Source organism: Sceloporus occidentalis, unplaced genomic scaffold (assembly GCF_023333645.1).
Source record: "Sceloporus occidentalis isolate IW3139 unplaced genomic scaffold, rSceOcc1.0.p SCAF_106, whole genome shotgun sequence".
NCBI lineage: Eukaryota > Metazoa > Chordata > Lepidosauria > Squamata > Phrynosomatidae > Sceloporus > Sceloporus occidentalis.
The window spans coordinates 2356047-2379035 of NW_028317086.1; the positions used below are offsets into that span (position 1 = coordinate 2356047).

General features: G+C 39.1%; 1 protein-coding gene across 1 annotated transcript; it reads right to left on the reverse strand.

Annotated features, from left to right (window-relative positions):
- Positions 1 to 408: 408 nt before the first annotated feature.
- On the reverse strand, positions 409 to 22439 carry LOC149283347 (calcium-activated chloride channel regulator 1-like). The gene is made up of 15 exons (XM_089497721.1): positions 22344 to 22439; positions 19427 to 19567; positions 16794 to 16944; positions 16354 to 16462; positions 15878 to 16055; positions 14870 to 15094; positions 13806 to 14033; positions 13421 to 13595; positions 12738 to 12844; positions 11638 to 11859; positions 10197 to 10467; positions 9422 to 9586; positions 7906 to 8142; positions 6069 to 6982; positions 409 to 522 (listed from the first exon to the last, which is right to left on the reverse strand). The coding sequence occupies exons 1-15, from the start codon at positions 22434 to 22436 to the stop codon at positions 409 to 411; spliced, it is 3330 nt and encodes a 1109-aa protein (XP_089353847.1). The 5' UTR covers positions 22437 to 22439.
- Between the last annotated feature and the right edge of the window lie 550 nt (positions 22440 to 22989).

The following is a 22989-nucleotide window of genomic DNA, read 5'->3' on the forward strand; positions in this document are numbered from 1 at the left end:
GGTGATATGTGGAGGAAGGAGCCGCAGGGGTTGCCTGCAAAGGGTGTCTGAACACATAAGCTGGCGGCTGCTGTGTCCCGGGAGAGAGAGACACACATAATGTCTCCTGCAGCCACTGACAAACTTTATGGTTCATGTGTATGATGTTCTCACTTGACTCTGCTCCCTGAGGGCGGGATACAATGGAGAAACAAAATAAGGTTTTGCTTAAGGTGGCGCCAGCCGTGAACAAACAGAGGCTGAACGATTGTGCTTGCTCAACTTGCTATGTGTTGCTCGGGCTCTCGGGCACCTCTTTTTTTTAATCCAGGACAACAAGATTGCCAACCTCAACACAGGGGCCCACATGTGATGTCACCCCGTCTGGTACCCTACAAATATACTAATTAGTGTAGTGGAGGAGGTGGATCAGCATGTCTGCTTCACCCAGCGCTTCATGATGATGACGATAATGAAGTTGTCATCCTGCTGTGAATTATGTGGGTCAATACATTTTTCACTTCGTCGTACTTTGGTAGTTTTCTGTTTGTGTGTTTTTAAAAATTTGTTTACACCATGAACCACATTTCATGTGTTGATCTGTGATATATCAATGTTCTCTTTCTTAATTGTGTATTCTGATGGGCCAACCTTTTATATAATGTTAGAAGTCATGCTGTACCATCAGTGGCGGAACTATACGGGTCGCAGGGGTCGCGACTGCGACCGGGCCCTGGAGTTCTGCCAGTCAGGGGGGCCCAAGGGGTGCCGAGCGGTTGCTGAAAACGACCGCTCGGCACCTCTTGGGCCCCCCTGACTGACAGAAATCCAGGACTCCTCTGCTCCCCGCCGCTGCTGCTGCTGCTGCCACCTGCCTCAGCGCTGGCCAGAGTGCAGTGTTGGGAGCGTGAGGTGTTTGTCTCGGGTGCCGGTGCTTCAAGCTGAGCGCCGGCATATGACGTCAAATGCCGGCGCTCAGCAGTGAAGCGCCGGCACCCGAGACAAGCGCCTCACGTTCCCAACACAGGAGTTGACGGTAAGTAACCTACAAAGGGGGGTAGGGAGGGAGTGGGTAGATCGTGAGAAGGGGGGTAGGGAGGGAGTGGGTAGATCGTGAGAAGGGGGGGTAGGGAGGGAGAGGGTAGATCGTGAGAACGGGGGTAGGGAGGGAGAGGGTAGATTGTGAGAAGGGGGGTAGGGAGGGAGAGGGTAGCTCGTGAGAAGAGGGGGTAGGGAGGGAGAGGGTAGATGGGTTGGGGGGGGCCCTTAACAGATTCTCGCACCGGGGCCCTGAGGTTTCTAGTTACGCCTCTGTGTATCATCATTCATGTCTGGATCACTGTATAATGACAGGAGTCATACTATACCCCTATTAGTGTTTGGAACACTGTATAATGGTGGGAGTTGTTTTATACCACTGTCAGACTCAGTATATTGATGTCAGTTATCCTGTACCACCATCAGTGTCAAAATATGAATAAGTTACTGGGTTTGAGTAAATTTGTTTTATTATTTTTTTAGCCCTGTGCAGTTTTAATATCAGGGGAGAGCTTGGCTGTTCCTGTATAATGCATAGTTAAATCACTGAGAAGTCTGCAAAGTCTCCTCACTCATTGAATTAGGCATTATGCAGGACCAACTCAACACTTCTTTCCTGGATACATTTGCTAGGGGTGGACTTTCATAATGAATAGTTTATTGAGGAAATTAGAACCACAACGCTCCTGACAACTTTCCCTTTAATCAAGCTTACAGAAATATTTTAATATTTTATAGTTGATTTAATCAGCTGCTTTCTTTGTACATGGAATAGTAAAATTGTATGAAAAAAATCACTTTGTATATCATATATCATATGAAATATCTTATGAAGCATTGCTAGAAAATAACATAATGATATCACCCTGTCCTCATCATAGTTTTACAAAGGTCACCATAATAAAAATAACTTTTTTCTGTTTCTGGTTTTTATATGGTTTAAATAGCAGTTATAATATTGGCTAATTTTACATAGCGTCATTTACCGGTAATTTACTGACCTTACAAGAAAACACTTTTTTCTTTTTACTAAAGGACTTTGGACTAAGTTATAAAAATTGAGTTGGCACACATGAAATAGATTATTTAACTAAATTATGAGACATGATATGACATCATATGATATCTCAGGAAATCCCTTGTAAAATGTAAATAATCCACTTATAGCGAGTGATTAAACTCAATAGATGACTCGATTTTTTGTGTATGTGCATGTATGAATATCCACTATAGGGACAAAAGTATTGGGACACCTGACTATTACACCTACAGGAACTTTTATGACATTGCATTCTAAATACAATGACATTAGCATGTAGTTGATCGCCTCTTTGCAGCTATAACACTCTCTTGAGAAAGCTTTCTCCAGCAGAGCATTTGTGAGGTCAGACATTGATGTTGGACGAGAAGGCTTGGCTCGCAATTCCGTTCCAGTTTATCCAAAAGGTATGCCAAAGGGGACATACCTACCCTGAGCATGGTAGACCAGGGACCTACTGGTTTGGCCTCCAAGTCCCTGTCAAATATGTGTCAGATTCCCATCACACCTGTGGCCCATCAGGTTATTCCCGTCACACCTGTGGTCCATCAGGTTATCAAGGGCCTTTATATACCAGGAGTGCTCCCAGGTGTCAGGGTCCGGCGACCCGACGCTGCAACTTACCTGGGTGCCAGCTACCCGCAGGCACCGGATCCGGCATGACATCCTCTGCCTCCTCCACTGTCTGTCTGGCTCCTGCCAGGCATGCGCGCGCGCCCCGTTATAGCTTTATTGTTTCTTGGGAACTCGATGCAGTAGCATCCCACTCGGGGGCGGAGTTTCCCCCGAGTGGCAAGTTTAAAGTCTTCAGTCCCCTTCAGTTATTGTGCTTACCTGCTACATTCTGAGTGCGTGTTTCCTATTGATTATCCGTGTACCTACCTGGCTTCCCTCTGACTTCGCTCCTGCCTGACCCTTATCTAAATGGCTCATGATTTATCCGTTTATCTACCTGGCTCTCCTTTGACCCTATTGTACCTCGTTGCCCTCTCGTGTACTGTACCTCGGCTTGTGTCCTGATTCTGCATCTGCCTGACCCTTCTGTACCTCGCTGCCCGCTTGTGTACCGTACCTTGACTTATCCTGACTCTGCATGGGCCTTATCCACTAAGTGCCTCTTCCTGCATACTGAGCTCCGTTACCCTGTTTATCATCCTGTTTATAATCCTACTGGATTGTTCCTGACACCAGGTTCCTTTGATGGGCCTTGACCTTTGGCTTAGGCTTTGGTTGTTTTCTTGGGTCATCCTTTGGCCCGGTGTACTTATTCCTGTTTATGTATAACCTTGGCTTGCCTGACCCTATCTCCCCAGACTCCACTACCAGTCTTACTACACTGTTCCAACAGACTGGAATTTCTCTAGCAAATATACCCTATATTGTCTATATTGCGAAATACTCATATGCAACTGACACCTAAACTTATTTTCTCCACTCCCAACAGCCACCCAATAATTAAACATAATATTGAAACTCTCCCAGACTTACTGTAAATCATTTTTTTATATTTATTTTTAATCAGAACAATACATTATACAGATATACTCTCTAATTTCCGTTATATTTGATGATCAAGGCACTAAGATATATAATACTCTTCATATATTATTCTGCATTTTAATTGGTTACCAAAATCACAGAAACAAGAGGTAGAATAATGAGAGAATTAGGAGTACATGGGTTCTTTAGGGCGGCACCAGTCGTGAACAAACGGAGGCTAAGCAATTGTGCTTGCTCACCTCACTGGGTGTTGTTCGAACTCTCGGGCACCTCCTTTTTTTTTATCCACTGTCCAGGACAACAAGATTGCCTCAACACAGGGGCCCACATGTGATGTCACCTCGCCTGATACCCTCCAAATATACTAATTAGTGTAGTGGAGGAGGTGGATCAACATGTCTGCTTCACCCAGCGCCTCTATGATAATGAAGATAATGAAGTAGTCATCCTACTGTGAATTATGTGGGTCAACACATTTTTTACTTGATCACACTTTGGTAGTTTTCTGTTTCTTTGTTTTTGAAAATTTGTTTACACCATGAACCACATTTCATTTGTCAATCTGTCATATATTAACCCCTTAAGGACAATGGGCGGTCCCTCAACCCATTGAAAACAATGCATTTTGAGCCTGCACATGTACGGGCTTTGTCATTAAGGGGTTACGGTTCTCTTTCTTAATTGTGCATTCTGGTGGGCCAACATTATACAAAATGTTAGGAGTCATGCTGTACCACCATTCATGTCTGGATCACTGATAGGAGTTATACTATACCCCTGTTAGTGTTTGGAACACTGTATAATGGTGGGAGTTGTGTTATACCACTGTCAGACTCAGTATATATTGATGTCAGTTATCCTGTACCACCCTCAGTGTCAAAATGTAAATAAATCACTGTGTTTGGGTAAATTTGTTTTATTATTTTTTTAGCCCTGAGCAGTTTTAATATCAGGGGAGAGCTTGGTTGTTCCTGTATAATGCATAGTGAAATCACTAAGATGTCTGCAAAGTCTCCTCACTCATTGAGTTAGGCGTAATGCAGGGCCAACTCAACCCTTCTTCCTGGACACATTTGCTAGGGATGGCCTTTCATAATGAATAGTTTATTGAGGAAACTAGAACCACTATGCTCCTGACAACTTTCCCTTTAGTGAAGCTTACAGAAATATTTTAATATTTAATTGTTGATTTAACCAGCTGTCTTCTTTGTACATCATAGTTTTACAAAGGTCACTATACTAAAAATAACTTTTTTCTGTTCCTGGTTTTTATATGGTTTAAATAGCAGTCATAATACTGGCTGATTTTACATAGCTTCATTTAATTCACTGACCTTACAAGAAAGCACTTTTTTCTTTTTACTAAAGGACTTTGGACTAAGTCATAAAAAAAAATGGAGTTGGCCCACAGGAAATAGATTATTTAACTAAATTATGAGACATGATATGACACCTCAGGAAAATCACTTGTCATATTTAAATAATCCACTTATAGCGAGTGATTAAACTCAATAGATGACTAGATTTTTTGTGTATGTGCATATACACTATAGGTACAAAAGTATTGGGACACCAACAGGAACTTTTATGACATTGCATTCTAAATAAAATGACATTAGCATGTAGTTGATCGCCTCTTTGCAGCTATAACACTCTCTTGAGAAGGCTTTCCGCAAAGATTTTGGGGTGTCTCTGTTGGAATTTTTGCCCATTCATCTAGCAGAGCATTTGTGAGGTCAAACATTGATGTTGGATGAGAAGGCTTGGCTTGCAATTTCCGTTCCAGTTTATCCAAAAGGTATGCCAAAGGGGACATACCTACCCTGAGCATGGTAGACCAGGGACCTACTGGTTTGGCCTCCAGGAGGCTCAGGAGGCTCAGCCCCTGGCCCCTGACCTTTGGCTTAGGCTTTGAGTGTTCTCTTGGGTCATCCTTTGGCCTGGTGTACTTATTCCTGTTTATGTATGACCTTGGCTTGCCTGACAATCTCCCCAGACTCCCCTACCAGTCTTACTACACTGTTCCTACAGACTGGAATTTCTCTAGCAAATATACCGTACCCTATATTGTCTATATTGCGAGATACTCATATGCAACTGACACTTAAACTTATTTTCTCCCCGCACCAACATCCACCCAATAATTAAACATAATATTGAAACTCTCCCAGACTTACTGTAAATCATATTTTTATATTTATTTTTAATCAGAACAATACCTTATACAGATATACTCTCTAATTTCCATTATATTTGATGACCAAGGCACTAAGATATATAATACTCTTCATATATTATTCTGCATTTTAATTGGTTACCAAAATCACAGAAACAAGAGGTAGAATCATGAGAGAATTAGGAGTACATATCATCATGGTAGAATATATAGGCCTTACACTGTTGTCATCGGATATATTATTCTCTTATATTTTGCAAGGTATACAATAATACATATAATAACGAGAATTACAGCTGCTGATACACAAACTACTATAACCACCACAACAGTTACTTGATCTTGGTCAAAATGTGTCTGAGCCAACGTGATCTTTGTTGGTGTGAAAACTTTGCCAGTTACTGATGTATTGTGGGTGTTGGCAGAGGGGTAATTATGGACTGTAGTAGTCGTTTTTATTGTTGCTGCTGACAAAAGTGAGGTGCTGTCAGGTGTTGCAGTTGGAACACCATATTCAGAGTGTGCTTTAGTGAAGACGGTAGTTATTTGTGAGCTAACACTTGTTTGGATACTGCTGTCATTTGCCAGGGTAGTACTGTCAGTGTCTGCAGAATAAATGTTAGTTGGTGGTATGGTGCCAGTTAAAGGGGTAATACTGTCCGATGGCGTGGCGCTGTTGTCACCCTTTGGTGAGAGAGTATAAATTAATGAACTTGTTTGGATAATTGTAGGTGAGGTAGAAGTTCTAGATAATGGAGTAGAACTGTACGTTTCAGTAGATATTTTTGGTGAAGTGGTTTTCTCTGGTTTAGTAGATAGTGGGGTCATGTTGACTACTGGTGACATTGTGGTATCTTCAGTTATGATGGCACTAGTTTCAACTGTACTTTCTGTTGATGAGGTAGTTTGTGTTGTAATTTCCACATATGAGGAAGTATAGGTATAACTTACCGGAAAGGTGCTTGTAGATGACACAGTAGGTAGAACTTTAGTGGGATCTGGTTGTATTAAAGAAAAAATGTCAGTGAAAGCTATATTAGACAGGTCTGATCTTTCATTGTCCCGACTGATCACAATCAAAGCAAAATAAAGGAATTTCTTCATAATAACTCCATCTGGTACAAATGTAAATGTTTCTGGTGATCCAGCTGTCTGCGGTGCCATACTGGTGATATTTACTGTGGAAGCACTGGAAAAGTTTTCCCTCAGTTCTTTGGGATTCTCACTCATTCTCAAGTCATATTTTGATGCTGAAATGAAAAATATAATAAAAGTAAATGTAAATAATGGTTAAATCTAGATGTGAAAGGATTTATTGTCTAACTGAACTACATTGCAAACTTTTAAGAGCACCAAGTTCTCTTTTTGGGCATATTATACAGCTGAAACTTCAAATGCTCATATATTTTTGGCAGTTATATGCACTGAGATGGCAATACCACAGTAATGTTAGAGAAAAGTGAAAGTGCAACACTAAAGAGGTAAAGTGAATTAGGAACAGGAACAAGGAAGAAGGAATAGCACATTCCATATTCCATTCATTCAGTCATTACAGTATGGGACAATGACAATATTAAAGAGAAAATTTAAAATGGCAAAAATATTAACACACGTTGAAACACTCTGGTGCAAATGAAGAAGAAGGCCCTGTTTTTGCGAGCTTGCAACCTACTAGGTGTTTGAGACAGTAGGATAGGACTGCATGAGGTGAGTTGACTGTAGTAACAGTAACATGTAGAACTCTATGTTGACCTTGCAGGTGAGCATGGGGTGGTTTCTTTGGCATACTGGTTGTGGGTAGTAGGTGAAAGGTTGTATTGTTCTCTGAATAGATGGGGTAAGTAGGAGAAAGACTGCCTGGATAGGGTAGGTAATTTTGACGAAGTAGTAGAATTGGAGTGAAATCCTAAATAGACTAGCTGGAAGAGGTAATAATGGTAGAATAAAGATGCAAGTCATGGGACGAACAATGCATAGTTGGACATGAGAGCAAGGGCCGCAGAGCTGTAAGCATAATTCATGAACATACACAAATGGGTCATGCAACGGTACAACATCCACCTGTAATGCTTATTTTCCTTTCACACCTTAGGTCAGTGCTATCAGTAGACAGTATGTCATTTCCCTAAACAGAAAATTTCTTTACATTCATAAGGCAGAAAACAATACATACCTTTTCCTTGGTCAAGATCGTCACCTGTTGCTGTCCATGATAACACAATTGTGTGCCCCTTTGTATTTGCGGCTAAGTCAGTTATTTTCCCAGGCTTGCTCTTTACAGGTTGGGGAGTCAGGGGCACATTAGATATTACAAAAGAGCCTCCGGACACCACTCTTCTGAAGCTTCCAACATCAAGCTGGAGGTCATCATCATTTATGTGAGGCCGTGAAGGGTTCATAAAAATTTCACCTACGATATATAACACAATTATTTATTATTCCTCAGCATTTTTATTGTCTTGCTTCTTATAATGTGCCAAGATGAAGTATTTTTTTTGACACAACGAACTTCATATAACTCCCACCCTGACCAGGTTTATGATGATGCTCCCTTTTTGCAATTTATGCATTTTCCTTTTTCAGTTTATGTTCAGCAAGATTCCTCAAGTTCATTAATGCCCCACATGGGTTTCTAACTATGTTTTGGAGAGACAAAGGCTCCCTTACATGGTATCCTTTTTAAACTATTTTTAAGACTTTTGGCTTAGGGGTGCAGCAAAAGGTTTTTTAAACTTTGAGGGCAAGGAGATGTTTTAATTATTTTTCACAATATTATTATTATTTTTTAACTTTTTTGACTAACCCTCAATTGTTGATTCAATTCATAGGAATAATTTGATATTTATGTGTTGTTCTCTTATAGATTGTAAGCTTTTGGGACAGGGCCCTCCTTACCATTTGTTTCTGTAAGTCCAAATTGACCCTTTCAAACCTAGAGGGCCAGAGGCTTAGATGTAAGGTAGATTTATTTTACAGGAAGAGTTGTAGATAAGTGGCAGAAGTGGTAGAGCTTAACATAGTAAGTGAATTTAAATACACATGTGATAGGCATATGGCTATCCTGAAACGTAGATGAGACCAAGGACTGATTAAGGTCTGAGACTTTGAAGCAGATGGTTCTTATCTGTTGGCACATTCTGTGTTTCTATCATGGCCATATTAACCAAGGGGCACATAGAGCAATTGCTCCAGGGCCCTGGAGTGGTAGGGGCCCTGGAGTCCCCATCCTGTAGTAGACTTACTTTATTTGTTGTAGCCTGAGTCACAAACGATGCTCCCTGTGAGTTCTGGATTAATGTGAGCTGGCTCTACAGCAGGAATGTATAATACATGTATAATCCAGGGCAGAGCCGGCTCTTCTCTCCCAGTGTCCGTCTGCACCCAGACAGAAAGAGTCTGAGGGCTTTAGGTCAATGAGTGTTCTTCCATTCCTTGTTGGGCACAATAAAAGAGGGGCCCTTTTTGTATAAGTGCTTCATGGCCCCAAACTCCTTAATCTGGCTTTGGTTTCTGTTTTTAGGTACTACTTGTTATGTCCCATTACCCATTGCACAGCACTAGAGAATATGATGGCGTTTTATAAATCAGTAAATAATTACACAGGTACACAGGCCTAAAATCAGAAATAAATGAGCAAAGTAATTTTCCATAATATGTTAGATACCGCTTCTAAAACAATTAGTGCCTACCATTTTGTATATAGCCAGGTACATAAAGAGCCAGACTTCTAGGCAGGGCCAGCTTGGTTTCATTCTTTATATTTTCGATGTAAACTTTTAAACTGTATCTTCCATTGTATTTATAACCAGAGAAGAATTTTGAGTAGACTCCATCATCTTCTGCAATATCAGCACCTTAAAATATTCAATGGATTAGTAAGGTCTGGTATCTTTTTTTTCTTTTTTGGAATATGTCTGTTGTTTTTGTTACATTTTTGGACTATATATACCGGTATATTGCTTAAGCTAATAACATGACTGTTAAGTCATCCCGGGAGCAAGTTCACCAACAGAACCATGCAAGGTGACCATGGCCTTTCTTCTCCTTCTTCCTTCTTAAGTCCTGTGGTTGGAGCACGAGGTCTGTTTATTTATACCTTTGCTTCAGTGTTCCCTCATGGTGTGTGTGGTTTCAAAGCTGAGTGCTGGAATAGCACCTCATATCCAGACGCTCACCCCTGTTATGTGTGGAATTTCTGTATGATAGAGCTATGCCTACCTGCATTTTTTTCTCTGTACACCATTATTTATCTAAGTAAACCTTTTCACAAAAAAATCTAATAGATAAAAGATATTATGAAAACATATTGCATTGAGACTTTTCTCTGAAACCTGTGGCACACTCCTGAAGACTGGCATGATTGTTGCCATAAATTCGGTGAGTTAAAAATCTCACCAAAGATTGTTAGAAACCATTAGTGGAGAGGGCTGTTATTTAGTTGTACAATAAAAGCTGGTTTCTTACCTGTTCCATTGTCCAAAAGCTCCAGGATGTCAGAATCCCCAGTCTCTGGTTCAATAATTGCTGTAACTTTCAATCCTGTCACAGGTGAAAGTCCCTGATTTACTGATGTATAGACAATCATTGGATCAGGATAAGTGTTCATATCCTTATTCATGTGAGCAGTCGCTGTTATCGGAGGCACATTCTCATCTGCTGCTCTGGTTGTGACTATTATGCCGATGACTTGATTTGACGTGTGATTATTGCAAAGGATATATTGCCATGGTCCTCTCTAGGCACAGAAATCCTATCATTAATATGTATTAGTAGTTTGAAAAAAAATTCACATGAATTTACCTGTAATTATCTCTCTCTCATCTTTACATATAGCAGTGTCATAGGATGCCACCTTTGCCTTTTGGTGGCCAGGTTCAATATATTCATGTTTTATACTTGTCAATTTCCTTAATACATTTTATTAACACTTGTATTTAACGTTCATGAGCAGTCCCCTCCCAGAGAGTAGGACTCCTAAGCATGTATTATTTGTACTATTTATTTACATAACATAATGGAACAACTGCAACTCTTGAACAAAGTCCCCCCTAGCCTCTATACACTGTCCAAATTACACTCATCCATCATCAGTGGGTCTTCGTGTTGATTGAATTCCATATGTAGTTCTAACCTAGATGATCATTTTTTGCCTTTAACAACAGAAACGTATTTTTGACATTAAAGTCTGCTCCAAACATATACACGTTATCATACTTACAATATCTTTAAAAGAGGAACCTAATATTATTTAGTTATTTTTAAACACCTTCATTATCATTCTAACTTTATAGTGGTGGTGCTAATCTTCAGTCTCCCTGCACACATTATTTTTAGTATAATACTGTCTTTGCGGGCCAACATTCATAGACTAATACCGTATGAACATTACACTTTCAATACCTCAGAGGTCCTTTCTTTAGATGTTATAGAACACTACGCATGATGCTATGTTATACAAAATTCTGGAGCGGGTTAGCAGTGTTTAACCATACTCACTCCCACCTAATTCCATTCCCAACCATTGTATGCTATCTGTTGCTAGCCCTGTCCTTGTCTGCTGCTAGCTTAGCTTCTCTCTGGGCTAACCACAGCTCTTGCATGGCTAGTCGTGCCACCCCAGAAAGCCAGTCCCTCAGAAGAGGGAGATGTCTGGGTAGACTGCATGGGCTGAATGGTTCTTATCTGCCGTCACCTTCTATGTTTCTGCCCTGGAAAGTCCTAAGGTACGCTGATTGCCAACAAAACATTATTTAAATGTACTGAAACAAATACATGATTATAGAAGTGTTAACATTCTTATAAAAAATATATTATCAATTACAGATGCTAGCAAAAACATATGTTGTTTTGTTTATGTTGGCTTACCAACAAAAAAAAATCAATAACGCTTTTCATAATATATTACCTCTGCTGTTCCTGGAATTTGGAGCCTAGAAGATTTAGAAATTGTGTTATTGGTGAATTGAGGTGCAGTATATAGATTTCTCTTTGGGTCTAGTAAAGCGATAGTTGGGACAGCCAGCTGCCAGGTAATGAGAAAGAACGTGGAATTTCCAACTGTTTTATCAATGACAATTGTGCCATTAAAACAGCCATATGGCTTTAGGCTTACACCAGTGCTTTCCAGCTGTTGAAAAGAACACATTAAAAATAAAGATTATTTGAATACCAACAGTGTTCCACACGTATTGCAAGTATGATATTTTACATAAACTATATATTAGGCTAGTGAAAAGATTGGAAATTTCGAAAGAGGTGGACCAGAGGTCTAAGTATGGCTACCAAAAAGTGCCCACAATTCTCTCTTTTCATTCACAGGCTTATAGATCCCTACTTATTATATAAAACAAACAAAAAAACAAGCATTATTTGTATCCCCTTCCTTGTTATGTTTTGAAAAATTAATAAACTTGATTTACTTCCTTGTGTTTTATAATGTATTTTTTATCTGTATTTCAAAACCTTAATAACCCCAAACACCGGATTTATATTGCATAAAAGCTATTTAATAACAAAATTACCATAGCTATCAGGGCATTTCCTTATCTCACGCCAATTGATGGTTCGTATAGTTAAAATAATGTTGTCTTAATTCCAAATGCCAAGAGTGAAAAGGACTATGGACTAGTAAAATAGTTAACTAGTCTAAAATAGACTCCAGCGTTTATTATTAATTATATGACTCAAATTCAGGGATCCTTGGCATTATTATTTCTTTTTAATCTTTTTTGTACATTACATGATAAATCAGACACTGTAAAAATAAAGCATGTAAGGACACAGCTTTATCGAACTGATAACATGCTTGTATTTATGATAATCAGTGATGACACCCTTCATAGTAAGTATAATTAGTGAAAAATTGGTTGTTTTTTATGCTGGTTGTTTAAGGCTGAAAAACACCAAGTTCTATTTAGAATTTGTCCAATTCTTCTAATGTTTGTAAACTTAAAGTTTTTAGAAAAAAAATATTCAATTAAAAATAATTTTGATGGGATACATCACCTGAATGGCACGCTGAAGAACATCGCCATTCCCTGAAGAAATTGCAGCAAATGAATCAATTAAACCATAAATCTCTGGATCATCTGTTGCAAAAAATTTAAATCCTCCTGAAAGATGATTTCATATATTTAGTATTTCCTAATTATTATAATTTATATATTTTGGTACTAGTCTACTTAAAATATCAACAGTGCCATGTTTTGTTCTTACATCAGTCATATTAAACACATAAAAACAATACCTGGAGTTTTTCACTCTACGTTAGTTTGTTTCTACTGCAAAGAGGGCCTAGTTGGTATCATGTATCATAGATTATTAAAAAGGGGTTTCTTGTATGTCGTCTCATTGCAAAATAACATTATGCAGGGCAAGTTCAGCCCTTCGTGGGGTACAAGGTCATCAGGTCTGTCCAAGTCAACTGAAGTGAGTTGAAATGTTCTCCTCAACTCGCATAACCTGCAGACTTATTCAGGTCTACTCCATGTCCTGATGAAAGTGTAATTTGCAACGCTTATGTATCTACAACACACAGTATGTCTGAAAAGTCAACTTGTCTTATAGGATGTTATGATTTGCTCCTGTACTTTGGTCTAACATGTTTTGTAACCTAATTTACCAAAGTGGAGATGTTTCAGCATGTCATATGAATGATTATTCATTTATGGATATAGCAGAACATTCACCGGTCATATCTGCAATCCGGTCAAGATTTTTTTCTGCCTCTTTTCCCAAAGCTATGATATGAACAATGACTTGGCTATTTTTTATTTCATCATAGCAATTGATAAAGTGATCTTCTCCATCTGTTACCAATATTATTTCAGTGCCATTTGGTGATCCATCAAATATTTTGTTTGCCTGAATAGACACAGGAAGACAAGTTACATGGAGGTAAGCCAACAGCCAACTCAATGTAAACCTTTGTTAACAGACCCCAGATAATTTACAATCTAAATAAAATCTAAAAGATAAAAACTATTTTTATGCTTAACCGGCTTCAGATTGTCAAAGTTCCTGCATAATAATATCTTACAGGAATCAGTTTGATATACTTTTTATTTGTTATACCTCAATGGCAGCTGATATTCCTGGACAAATAGATGATGTTTTGTGCGTCACGGTGTATGGAATAAGTGATACCAGCTTCTCACGTTCAATCTCATTGGTTAGTTGAATAGGCTCCAAAATAACAGTAGCCATGTCGGAGAACTCAACAATTCCAAAATAAGACCCTGCTTCAATTATCTGGGTGAGGAACACATCTGCTGCTTGAAATAATCGCTGAATCCGATTATGCTGAAAGGAATGAAGAATGCATATGTCGATTTCTATTATTTTACAACATATTTTATCCACATAAAACATTTCATTTTTAAACATACCCAGGGCCGGCCCAAGACATAGTGCTGTCTGGGGCGAAGTTTGAAATGCCGCCGCTCCCCCCCTGCCGACGCCACTGCTCATTATCTACCCTTCCTCTCCCTACCCTTCCTCTCCCTACCTACTCATTATCTACCCTATCTCCCCCCCTTTGTACTTCACTTACCTTCCAGCAGTGCTGCGGCGAGAGTCTCCCTGCTCTGCCACTGTACGTGTTGCTTCTCTGCTGAGCGCCAGAAATTACGTCATATTCCAGTGCTCAGCATTACAAGCCGGCACCGAGACCGAGCTAGAGGGCTTGCAGAGGAGAGAGAGGGCCGCCGAGCGGGTACTGACAACTTGATAAGCGAAAACCACTTGGCGTGCCACTCTCTCCTCCGCTTAAAAAAAAAAAAAGGCGCTTGGAGCGCCCCTTCAAAAGTACCGCCTGGGGCAATTGCCCCGCTCTGCTCCATGGCAAGGCCAGCCCTGAACATACCGATAGTTCTTGGCTTAGCATAACAAAACTTGCAACATTAGTAACAACAATAAAAAGACCCCATACTTTATTTAAGTTAAGATAAGTTTATATGAAAGATAAAACTAAGAAGAACAGTAGGCTAGCGTTGAAATCTAGATAATTGTTCACAAACACATGTCTTTCACAGTATAGTTGAAGAAAGTCTTAAGTATGCCTTTAACCTTTATGGTGTATTAAAAAAGAAATAGTAAAAAAGATTTTCATGTTTGTATGATTCCAAGAAGAAACCTACATATTCCATGCTTGCTGACACATCAACTAACAAAGTGATGACTCTGTCTTTGTATTGTATCAGTGAGAAGGAAGGGGGCGGAATATCACGGTTATCCATCGGAGAAGTAGAAATTATGTCAGGAGAGCTCAAAATAACATCCCATGTGCTACGAAAGCTGCACATTTTGTTTTGTAGACTTGGTGCTTCAACGTTGTGATTGGTCTCATCACAAAATTCAGACACCTGAACATAAAAGGAAATAAGAATAATATGAATTTATAGTCATATATACATCTATAAACATGGGCTTTCAGTCCTTTAATAATTAAAAACACATCAGCACTTTTATGGATACTTGAGAAGTTGAGAAACTCTGACGGTTTGTCAAATCTAGTCTTGTCATATACCCTGGATACAGTATAATATATATTTATTGTAAGAAGTGCTGCATAAATTGTTGACGCTATATTAATAAAATATAATAATAATAATAATATTAATCTTAGCACATGTCCTGAGCTTGAAATCCGAAACCTCAGATAAATCTCAGTGTCTGAAGCTGTTATGCAGAAGGCGTTTAAGTGACTTTAAAGTGGAGAATGGGTTGTAAAGAAGTTTTTTTTTTACTGACTCTTTTTACATATGTGATTTAATAGTCACCTGTCTCTACATTTGTCGTAATAAAGACACTTTATTTAGTTATTTAGTAACTATATTAGGATAATGGAATTATGTTCAATTTCTAGGCAACCAAATATACATTAGTGAAACCAAAGAGTAAAATGAGGACGTTCCAGCATGATGGCTCTCTAGGTATTAAGTCTATATAGATAACTCTGGTAATAAAATACTCAATATATAAACTCATATTAACATGTTATGTCATTTAAGGGAATGCAGGTTTCCCCATGGAAAGACAAAATCTACACCCTCTCATGCTTTCTAACCCAACATTTTAATTCATATCATCCCACCACACACAAGGACTCCCCCAAATAATCATTATGAAATATAAAAAATACTCACAGAAGGCAATCCCTGCAAATACATAATAGACTGATCAACGGTCTGCGTCTTCTCTGGTAGAAAAATACATTTTTCTTCAAAAAGGCCGGTTTTGGGGTCAATGTCGCATAATTTTATCACGCAAGAATCTCCTTCACAATGTTGCACTATATTTCTGCCACTGACATCGAAAGAGCACCTGCCATACAAAAGCTGTATATTTAGTATTTTACAAATATAGTTGAATGGTAATGTTTTTGTTCTTCCCAGTCTAATCTGTGGCCATTAAGATTTTGTAGCCTTGATGAAACATCTATCAACATGTATAATTTTACTCTGGACACACTTCATGTTTTTTGTAGCAAAAAAACAGTTAATAATGGATTTATGGATATCTTTATTGGAGCCTAGTGCTGTGAGCTCTACATTCTGTCGCTGTGTTTCGAGAAGTACTCATTTGCAGGCACCTAAACAGGTGACTTTTGTGACTACATTACCTTGTTGCTTCCACTTTAAACCCACTAGAGATGTAATAGGGAATATCAGTATTATACTCATCAAAGACTCCCCAGCGCAGGTGGGCCCATTCATGGACAAACACTCTGCCTACATAAAAACAGCAAATACATATTTGTAAACAACACATATAGATATTCCAACAACTGTTGTTTGTGGGGTTTTTGGGGGGCATTACAAGTTGTTAAAGGAAGTTAAGTGATGATGGATTTGGCTTTATCATACATTCTTCTGCTGTCTGGAAACCTTAGCAAATGCTGATTGTCTAAGACATTTTTGTTACTATTTCCAGGTCCATCAAATACTAGACCAAACAGCACTTCAGTAGCAGATGCAAAGAATTCATGATATATATATATATATATATATATATATATTATTAAGCATTATATTTTTATTATTAAATCATATTTTTCTTTACCTAGAGATCCATAAATCGAAGTGAGATTACTGTTCAGCAAGAAGTTAGGTGTTAAATGAATATATTTTCCTTTTTCCCCACAGCCTTTATATTGCAAAGTATATGGGTCATCTCCATATTTCAACCAAGATTCAGCAATTATAACATCAGCCTGCACAAAGTACAAACATAGAGCCCATGTTAGCACTTAACAAACATGTCACACGATGATCTAGTGATGATCAGGGGCACGCACCAATGTTTTCTTTATTCCCATGAAATACATACATCTTGGAAATGTTATAAAGAGATGACTTCGGAAACCCTGAAACATGTATTCCTATATAGAGGACTGACTTTATATGATGATTCAAATTGGTGTAATGCATCTAACCACTGGGGGCACAGCAGTATTTAACCTTCCACTCAGCCTGGTCCTTTTCATTCTGCTTTTTGGCCAAAGATGAAGACTGAAGGGTTTCTCCTGGCAATGCTAGATGTTTTTTTGCCACAGGTTGCACCATATTGTTCCAATTAGGGGACAGTGGATTTTATGATCCACCCTCCTGATGCCCATATGGATGGACCTTGCCCCCCTACTTGGGAGACACAGAGGAGGTGCAATAGCAAGGACATTTTGTAAAGTGTCATTTTTATTTAGATTTATTTTATTTTATTGAGCACTTAACTCCCTTCATCCCACAGAAAAGGAATGGAGGTAGACTGAGGAAAGCACCCTGTCACAAGGATCTTGAGAATACAAGTGAGGAACCCAGTATGCAGCAAAGGCACTGATGAATAGTAAGAATCGTCAGACAAGCCGGGTCAGGAGTGGAGAAGGCAGCGAAGTCAGGAACAGGCACGGGTCAGCAACGGAGATGGTAATCATACAAGCCGGATCAGGAGTGGAGAAGGCAGCGAAGTCAGGGACAGGCACGGGTCAGCAACAGAGATGGTAATCATACAAGCCGGATCAGGAGTGGAGAAGGCAGCGAAGTCAGGGACAGGCACGGGTCAGCAACAGAGATGGTAATCATACAAGCCGGATCAGGAGTGGAGAAGGCAGCAAAGTCAGGGACAGGCACAATTCAGCAACGGAGAGACAATCAGGTAAGAATACTGTAATAGGAACTGCTCAGCTAGAACAATAACCGAGCACTGAATGGAAGTCGGTGCTCGGCTTTTGAATCTGCCGCTTCAACCAAGCTCCGCCCCCAACAGGTGACGTAACGCTAGGTACGTTACGTTGCCTCCAGGGAGGCATACTATAAGAGAGAGGGCGTGGTTCGCCCCCGTGCGTACCGCCCATCACTTGCGACGGGGATACTGAGAAGGACCTGCCCATGGTGTCTGCTGGATGCTGGCACCTCGAAGCAAGGTCCCGGAACTGCGGGAGAGGTAAGTTTCGAGTACCCGCTAGCTGCGGGTACTCGGGTGAATTACTACGTTGCGGTCCGTGACATACCCTAGCCCTACCACCTGCTTATCAATAGGGCAGAATAGAATGTCATGTCACTGAGCTCTGCATTAGGTGGTGCAAAAAAACACAGTATGAAGGTCTGCATAGACATCCACAGTCCAAATAGGCCAGTGTGAAAGGAAATCTCTGATCATCCCACCTGACTTGTTGAGAGCTGTAGCTGTTGTTTAACATCCATCCTATTGACACTTGATGAGGTCTTTGGAAAGGGACAGGAGGAGCTCTGTGCCTCCCATAGGTCTATTCCAGGGTGCTAGCACACAATGTATGAGCAGCTGGGAAGAAGCCTCCGACAGTAAAGGGTGATGGGATGGAGTAATGTATGTATACATGTTAGAGTGAATGTGTTAGCATGACTGTGTAAGTGTGTGTTAGAGGGAGTGTGTGTAAGCATGAGTGGGAATGTATAAGTGTTTTAGCATGAATGAAATGCACCAAGAAATATTGGTCTGGTATTCAGTTATTTCCAGGGCTGCATTTTATTCCCAGTCCAGCCATGGACATCACACATATATAAGTGCAAACAACTTGACTTCTAAGTGAATAGAACCATATATCTACAGCCCTGGCCTTCATTTTTACTCTCCTTGTCATAGAAACTTGGGAGGATTGTTTGGGAGGATCAGTTCTTCATAAAACCATCTTGTGTAATACTAAGTATTTTGTTTGCCTCAGTATAGTGTAGTATTGCATAGCAAATGATTGCTTTGAGTATTTTACACACCAATGAAACCCACTAGAGAATGATTTTTACTGTCTTCTCTCCTGACACCCAACCTGGGTTACTTATAGGTACATCAAAGGTATGTATGATTAATACATTGTATTTTTACTTTAAACCCCTTTGGGATGGGGGATACAAACAGGCTCTCTGTCTCCCCGTAGGGTATCGTTTATTGCATTGTTGTCAACTTTTAGTAAATTACCTTAATTTGATATTATTCTATAAACCACAAAATTTAAAAGGGAATGAGAAATAGCCTGTACCAAGCGTAAATCACACAAGATCTAACATAAAAAAGGGCACATACTCTAGTTTATTATTTTATTTTTCTTCTAATTATATGTCCTGAAAATCCTGATGATGATTACTTTATTACTAGATTGAAGTCTTGCTACTAAAAGCGCAAAAGCTTAATGTTGAAAGGCAGCAAAGATATCTATAAAAACTTACTCGTTCATATGTTTCTCTTCTCCTTTTTCTGTAGTTACCCTTTGCCGACCACGTTCTAGGAATTAAAATGTTTACACTTCTAATGAAGAGTCTTTTCTTTGTCGCAAAAAGTACATATTCAGTGGCCTCTGTCACCATAGCCTTTAAAAAAAAAAAAATCCATTGATACAAATATATATAACATTGTCAAACTGGGGCAACACCAATACCTCACTTCATTTTGACTTGCTGTGCTTTCTAATTGCCTATTCGTTCCCACTATTAGGATTTAAAATGGGCCTGACATCCACACATGTGCTTTGTATTATTATTCCTTCCAATTAAACCATTGTTCTCCTTTTGATGTAGAGCAGGGTCTTAACAAGAAACCACAGAGCTCTGGTGCAAAAAAACTGCCCCAGGCCCGCCAACTTCACCAAGCAACATGTCCCACAGTGCCACATTTGCCCCCCCCCAACATACACTCTGGCACACATATCTAAACACACTTACACAAATTACACACACTTACTCATACTCACTAACACACACGTACACATTTATGCCAACACACACTCCCTCTCACACCACTCATGCTCTCACACCACTTATACATCCATGCTCACACACACTTAAAGATATACATCCATGCTCACACACAGAAAAAAATAAAATAGAAACGCACAATAACCTGGTTGCATAAGTGTGCACACCAAAAAGTGGCCAAAAAGTTCAACCTTTGTTTCATCAGACCATAATACATTTTCCCATGTGCTTTTGGGGGACTTGATGTTTGTTTTTCCAAACTTCAGCCGGGCTTGGATGTTTTTCTATGGGAATACGGGAGATTGTTGTCACATGTAGCACACAGCCGGTACTTGCCAGAAATTCCTACAGTTCCTTTAATGTTGCAGTAGGCCTCTTGTAAGCCTCCCTGACCAGGTTTCTTTTTATCTTTTCATAAAGTTTGCAGGGACGTCCAGTTCTTGGTAATGTCTCTGTTGTGCCATATTTTCTCCACTTGATGATGACTGTCTTCACTGTGTTCCATGGTATATCTAATGCTTTGGAAATTCTTTTGTACCCTTCTCCTGTCTGATATCTTTCAACAATGAGATCCCTCTGATGCTTTTGAAGCTCTCTGCGGGCCATGGCTTTTACTCTGAGATGCAACTAAGCAAATGTCACATAAATCCTACTAGAGCTTTATTTGTTATTAATGAGTCACTTTAAATGATGGTAGGTGTGTAATGACCCTATTTAAGAGGGTGTGCACACTTATGCAACCAGGTTATTGTGAGTTTTTATTAATTTCCCCCCCTCAAAGATTTCAGTTTGCTTTGCAATTGAATTGTTCACATTATAGGTCACATTAAAGGTGGAAAAGTTCTGACATGATTTATCTTTGTCTCATTCTTTAACATCACAAGAACTTGGCATTTTAACAGGGGTGTGTAGACTTTTTATATCCACTGTATAGACATCCATGCTCACATACACTTATGCATGCACATTCATGCTCTTATACATATATACATACAAACACAGTCCCTCCTGCAACCTTCTTACCTCTCCCGTAGAGGGCCCTTTCTTTACTATTTTGAATCACTATGAGGAGACAGGAACAAGTGGTCACAGGGGGTGCCCTAGGCCCCTAGAGAGATGGGCCCCATCGCAGTTGCAACCGCTGTGACCCCTGTTGTTATGCTATTGATGTAAAAGGTGGTAGATAAGTTTAGCAGCCTCGAAGAAGCGTAGAGGCTAATACATTAAGGGAATTTAAACAAGCATGCTATAGGCACGTGGCTTTCCTGAATCTAAGACAAACCTAAGGAATGATTAAACAGGGTTTTAGAAAGTGTAAAACTGATATTATTACTCTACTTGGACCCCATGGAGTCTTAATCTCTCACTGTGGAAATGTGATAAAATACAACAAATTAAACAAAGTGAAATTAAAATAGGATGTCAAATACTTGCTAATGTATTTATGTGCAGCTAATGCAAAATTAATTTCCTAACTATAACCTATTATGTTTAGCTGTACAACCTAGTCCATTAGGAGTCATTGAGGGCTTTGAGAACCACTAAATCAATAGAAAATGTAAAGAAACAAATGGTACCTGCAGTGTGTTAAAGTGTTATCAGACTATTATGCTGGAATCTTTGACCATTACGTGTAATATACATTTGTAGAATTGCTATAATAGTAAACAAATGGTTTTTTGATATTAAATAAAAAGTACATATTAGTTAGGAATAAGAGGAGAGGCTGGATGGAGAATAAAGGGAAAAGGATATGTGGGAAAGATATACAAATAGAAGGTCAATAGGAAGGGGGCAGACAAGGTATTAGGAGCTAGAAGAGAAGTGAGAAGTGTGGAATAGCCAAAAGATTGACAAGTTGGTTGTCTTGGCAAAACTTGATTTCATGGATCCACAAATATAAAAAAAAAATTAATTTTGTGTTAAGGGCAATTCAGCTACATTTAGCTAGAATACAAAGTCAGCACATCTGTCATAAATCGACATAGCTTAAAAATATACAGTATGTCCTCATTTTTATACGTGTTTAGTTTTTCAAGAAGCATCAGCTTTCTCTTCCACTATTATAACCCCTTCCCGTTGCCATGACCTCCATAACTTCATTGCCATCATGGTGTTTGTTTAGAATATCAGGCTCCGGATCTGAAAGAAACATCTATGTGGCTCCTTCTAAAATCAACTTTTCTATAGGATATTTTTTCGTCCCATTAACTTATTACAATAGAAGCACAATTAATCCATACTCTTCCACACAAGGTAAGGTGCCCGTGCACCTGAGCTATGCAAAGGAATTCCCGGCTTACTTAAAAATTAGAGCTGAACACAGTTTTTTGTTTAAAGCAAATAGCATTGTTTTATTTTTATATAATCAGTAGAAAATATTCCAGTTTACCTGAATTTTTTGAATAATCATGTCATTCTCCTGCAGTCCAGGGTGAATGGCAATAACAATATCCTCAAAGCCTCCGTTACTGATAGTCACCATAGAACCCCTTGATGTAAGAAACATCTGAAAAGCAAATATTAAAATCAAAATATTCCAGCCAGCCATCCTAAACCCTTTAGTCATTCATTTTACAGTTTTAGATTTACACAGGCTATATATGGTGTAAGCTTTAAATCTCTTATCTAAATTGCCCTTGTTACTATTGGTGGACATGGGCAATGGGCTGGCATAATCTCTTTTATCATGGATATTAAAACTCATACAACAAATGCAGTGTGGTTTTTCAATGGAATACAAAGGGCTAAATACTTCTATTAAAGGACCAAAAGTAATATTTATTTAAATTAATTTGATGCATCTATGAACACTTAGCTATTAGACACATATAATATGCTAGGAGATAAAAACCATTCACTCCATCTAGTCCAGGCCAAAAAATATGTTTTGTGGTTCTAGGACATAATGTAAATAGAAAAGTGTGCTGGTCGTCTGAAATTCCATCATCACTGTCATTGTTTAACCGCTAACATTGTCCAAAAGAATATAGCACAAAATAGGCTTTCATAAATGCACAACTAAACATGATTACACT

What these genes read in the sequence shown, in the direction of transcription:
- LOC149283347 (XM_089497721.1), bottom strand. Translation starts at nt 22,436, where the DNA reads ATGGTGACTATCAGTAACGGAGGCTTTGAGGATATTGTTATTGCCATT. An exon ending in TGATTATTCAAAAAATTCAG is followed by an intron (nt 19,568 to 22,343) that starts GTAAACTGGAAT and finishes TTTTTTTTAAAG; the next exon opens with GCTATGGTGACAGAGGCCAC. An exon ending in TTCGATTTATGGATCTCTAG is followed by an intron (nt 16,463 to 16,793) that starts GTAAAGAAAAAT and finishes GTTTTTATGTAG; the next exon opens with GCAGAGTGTTTGTCCATGAA.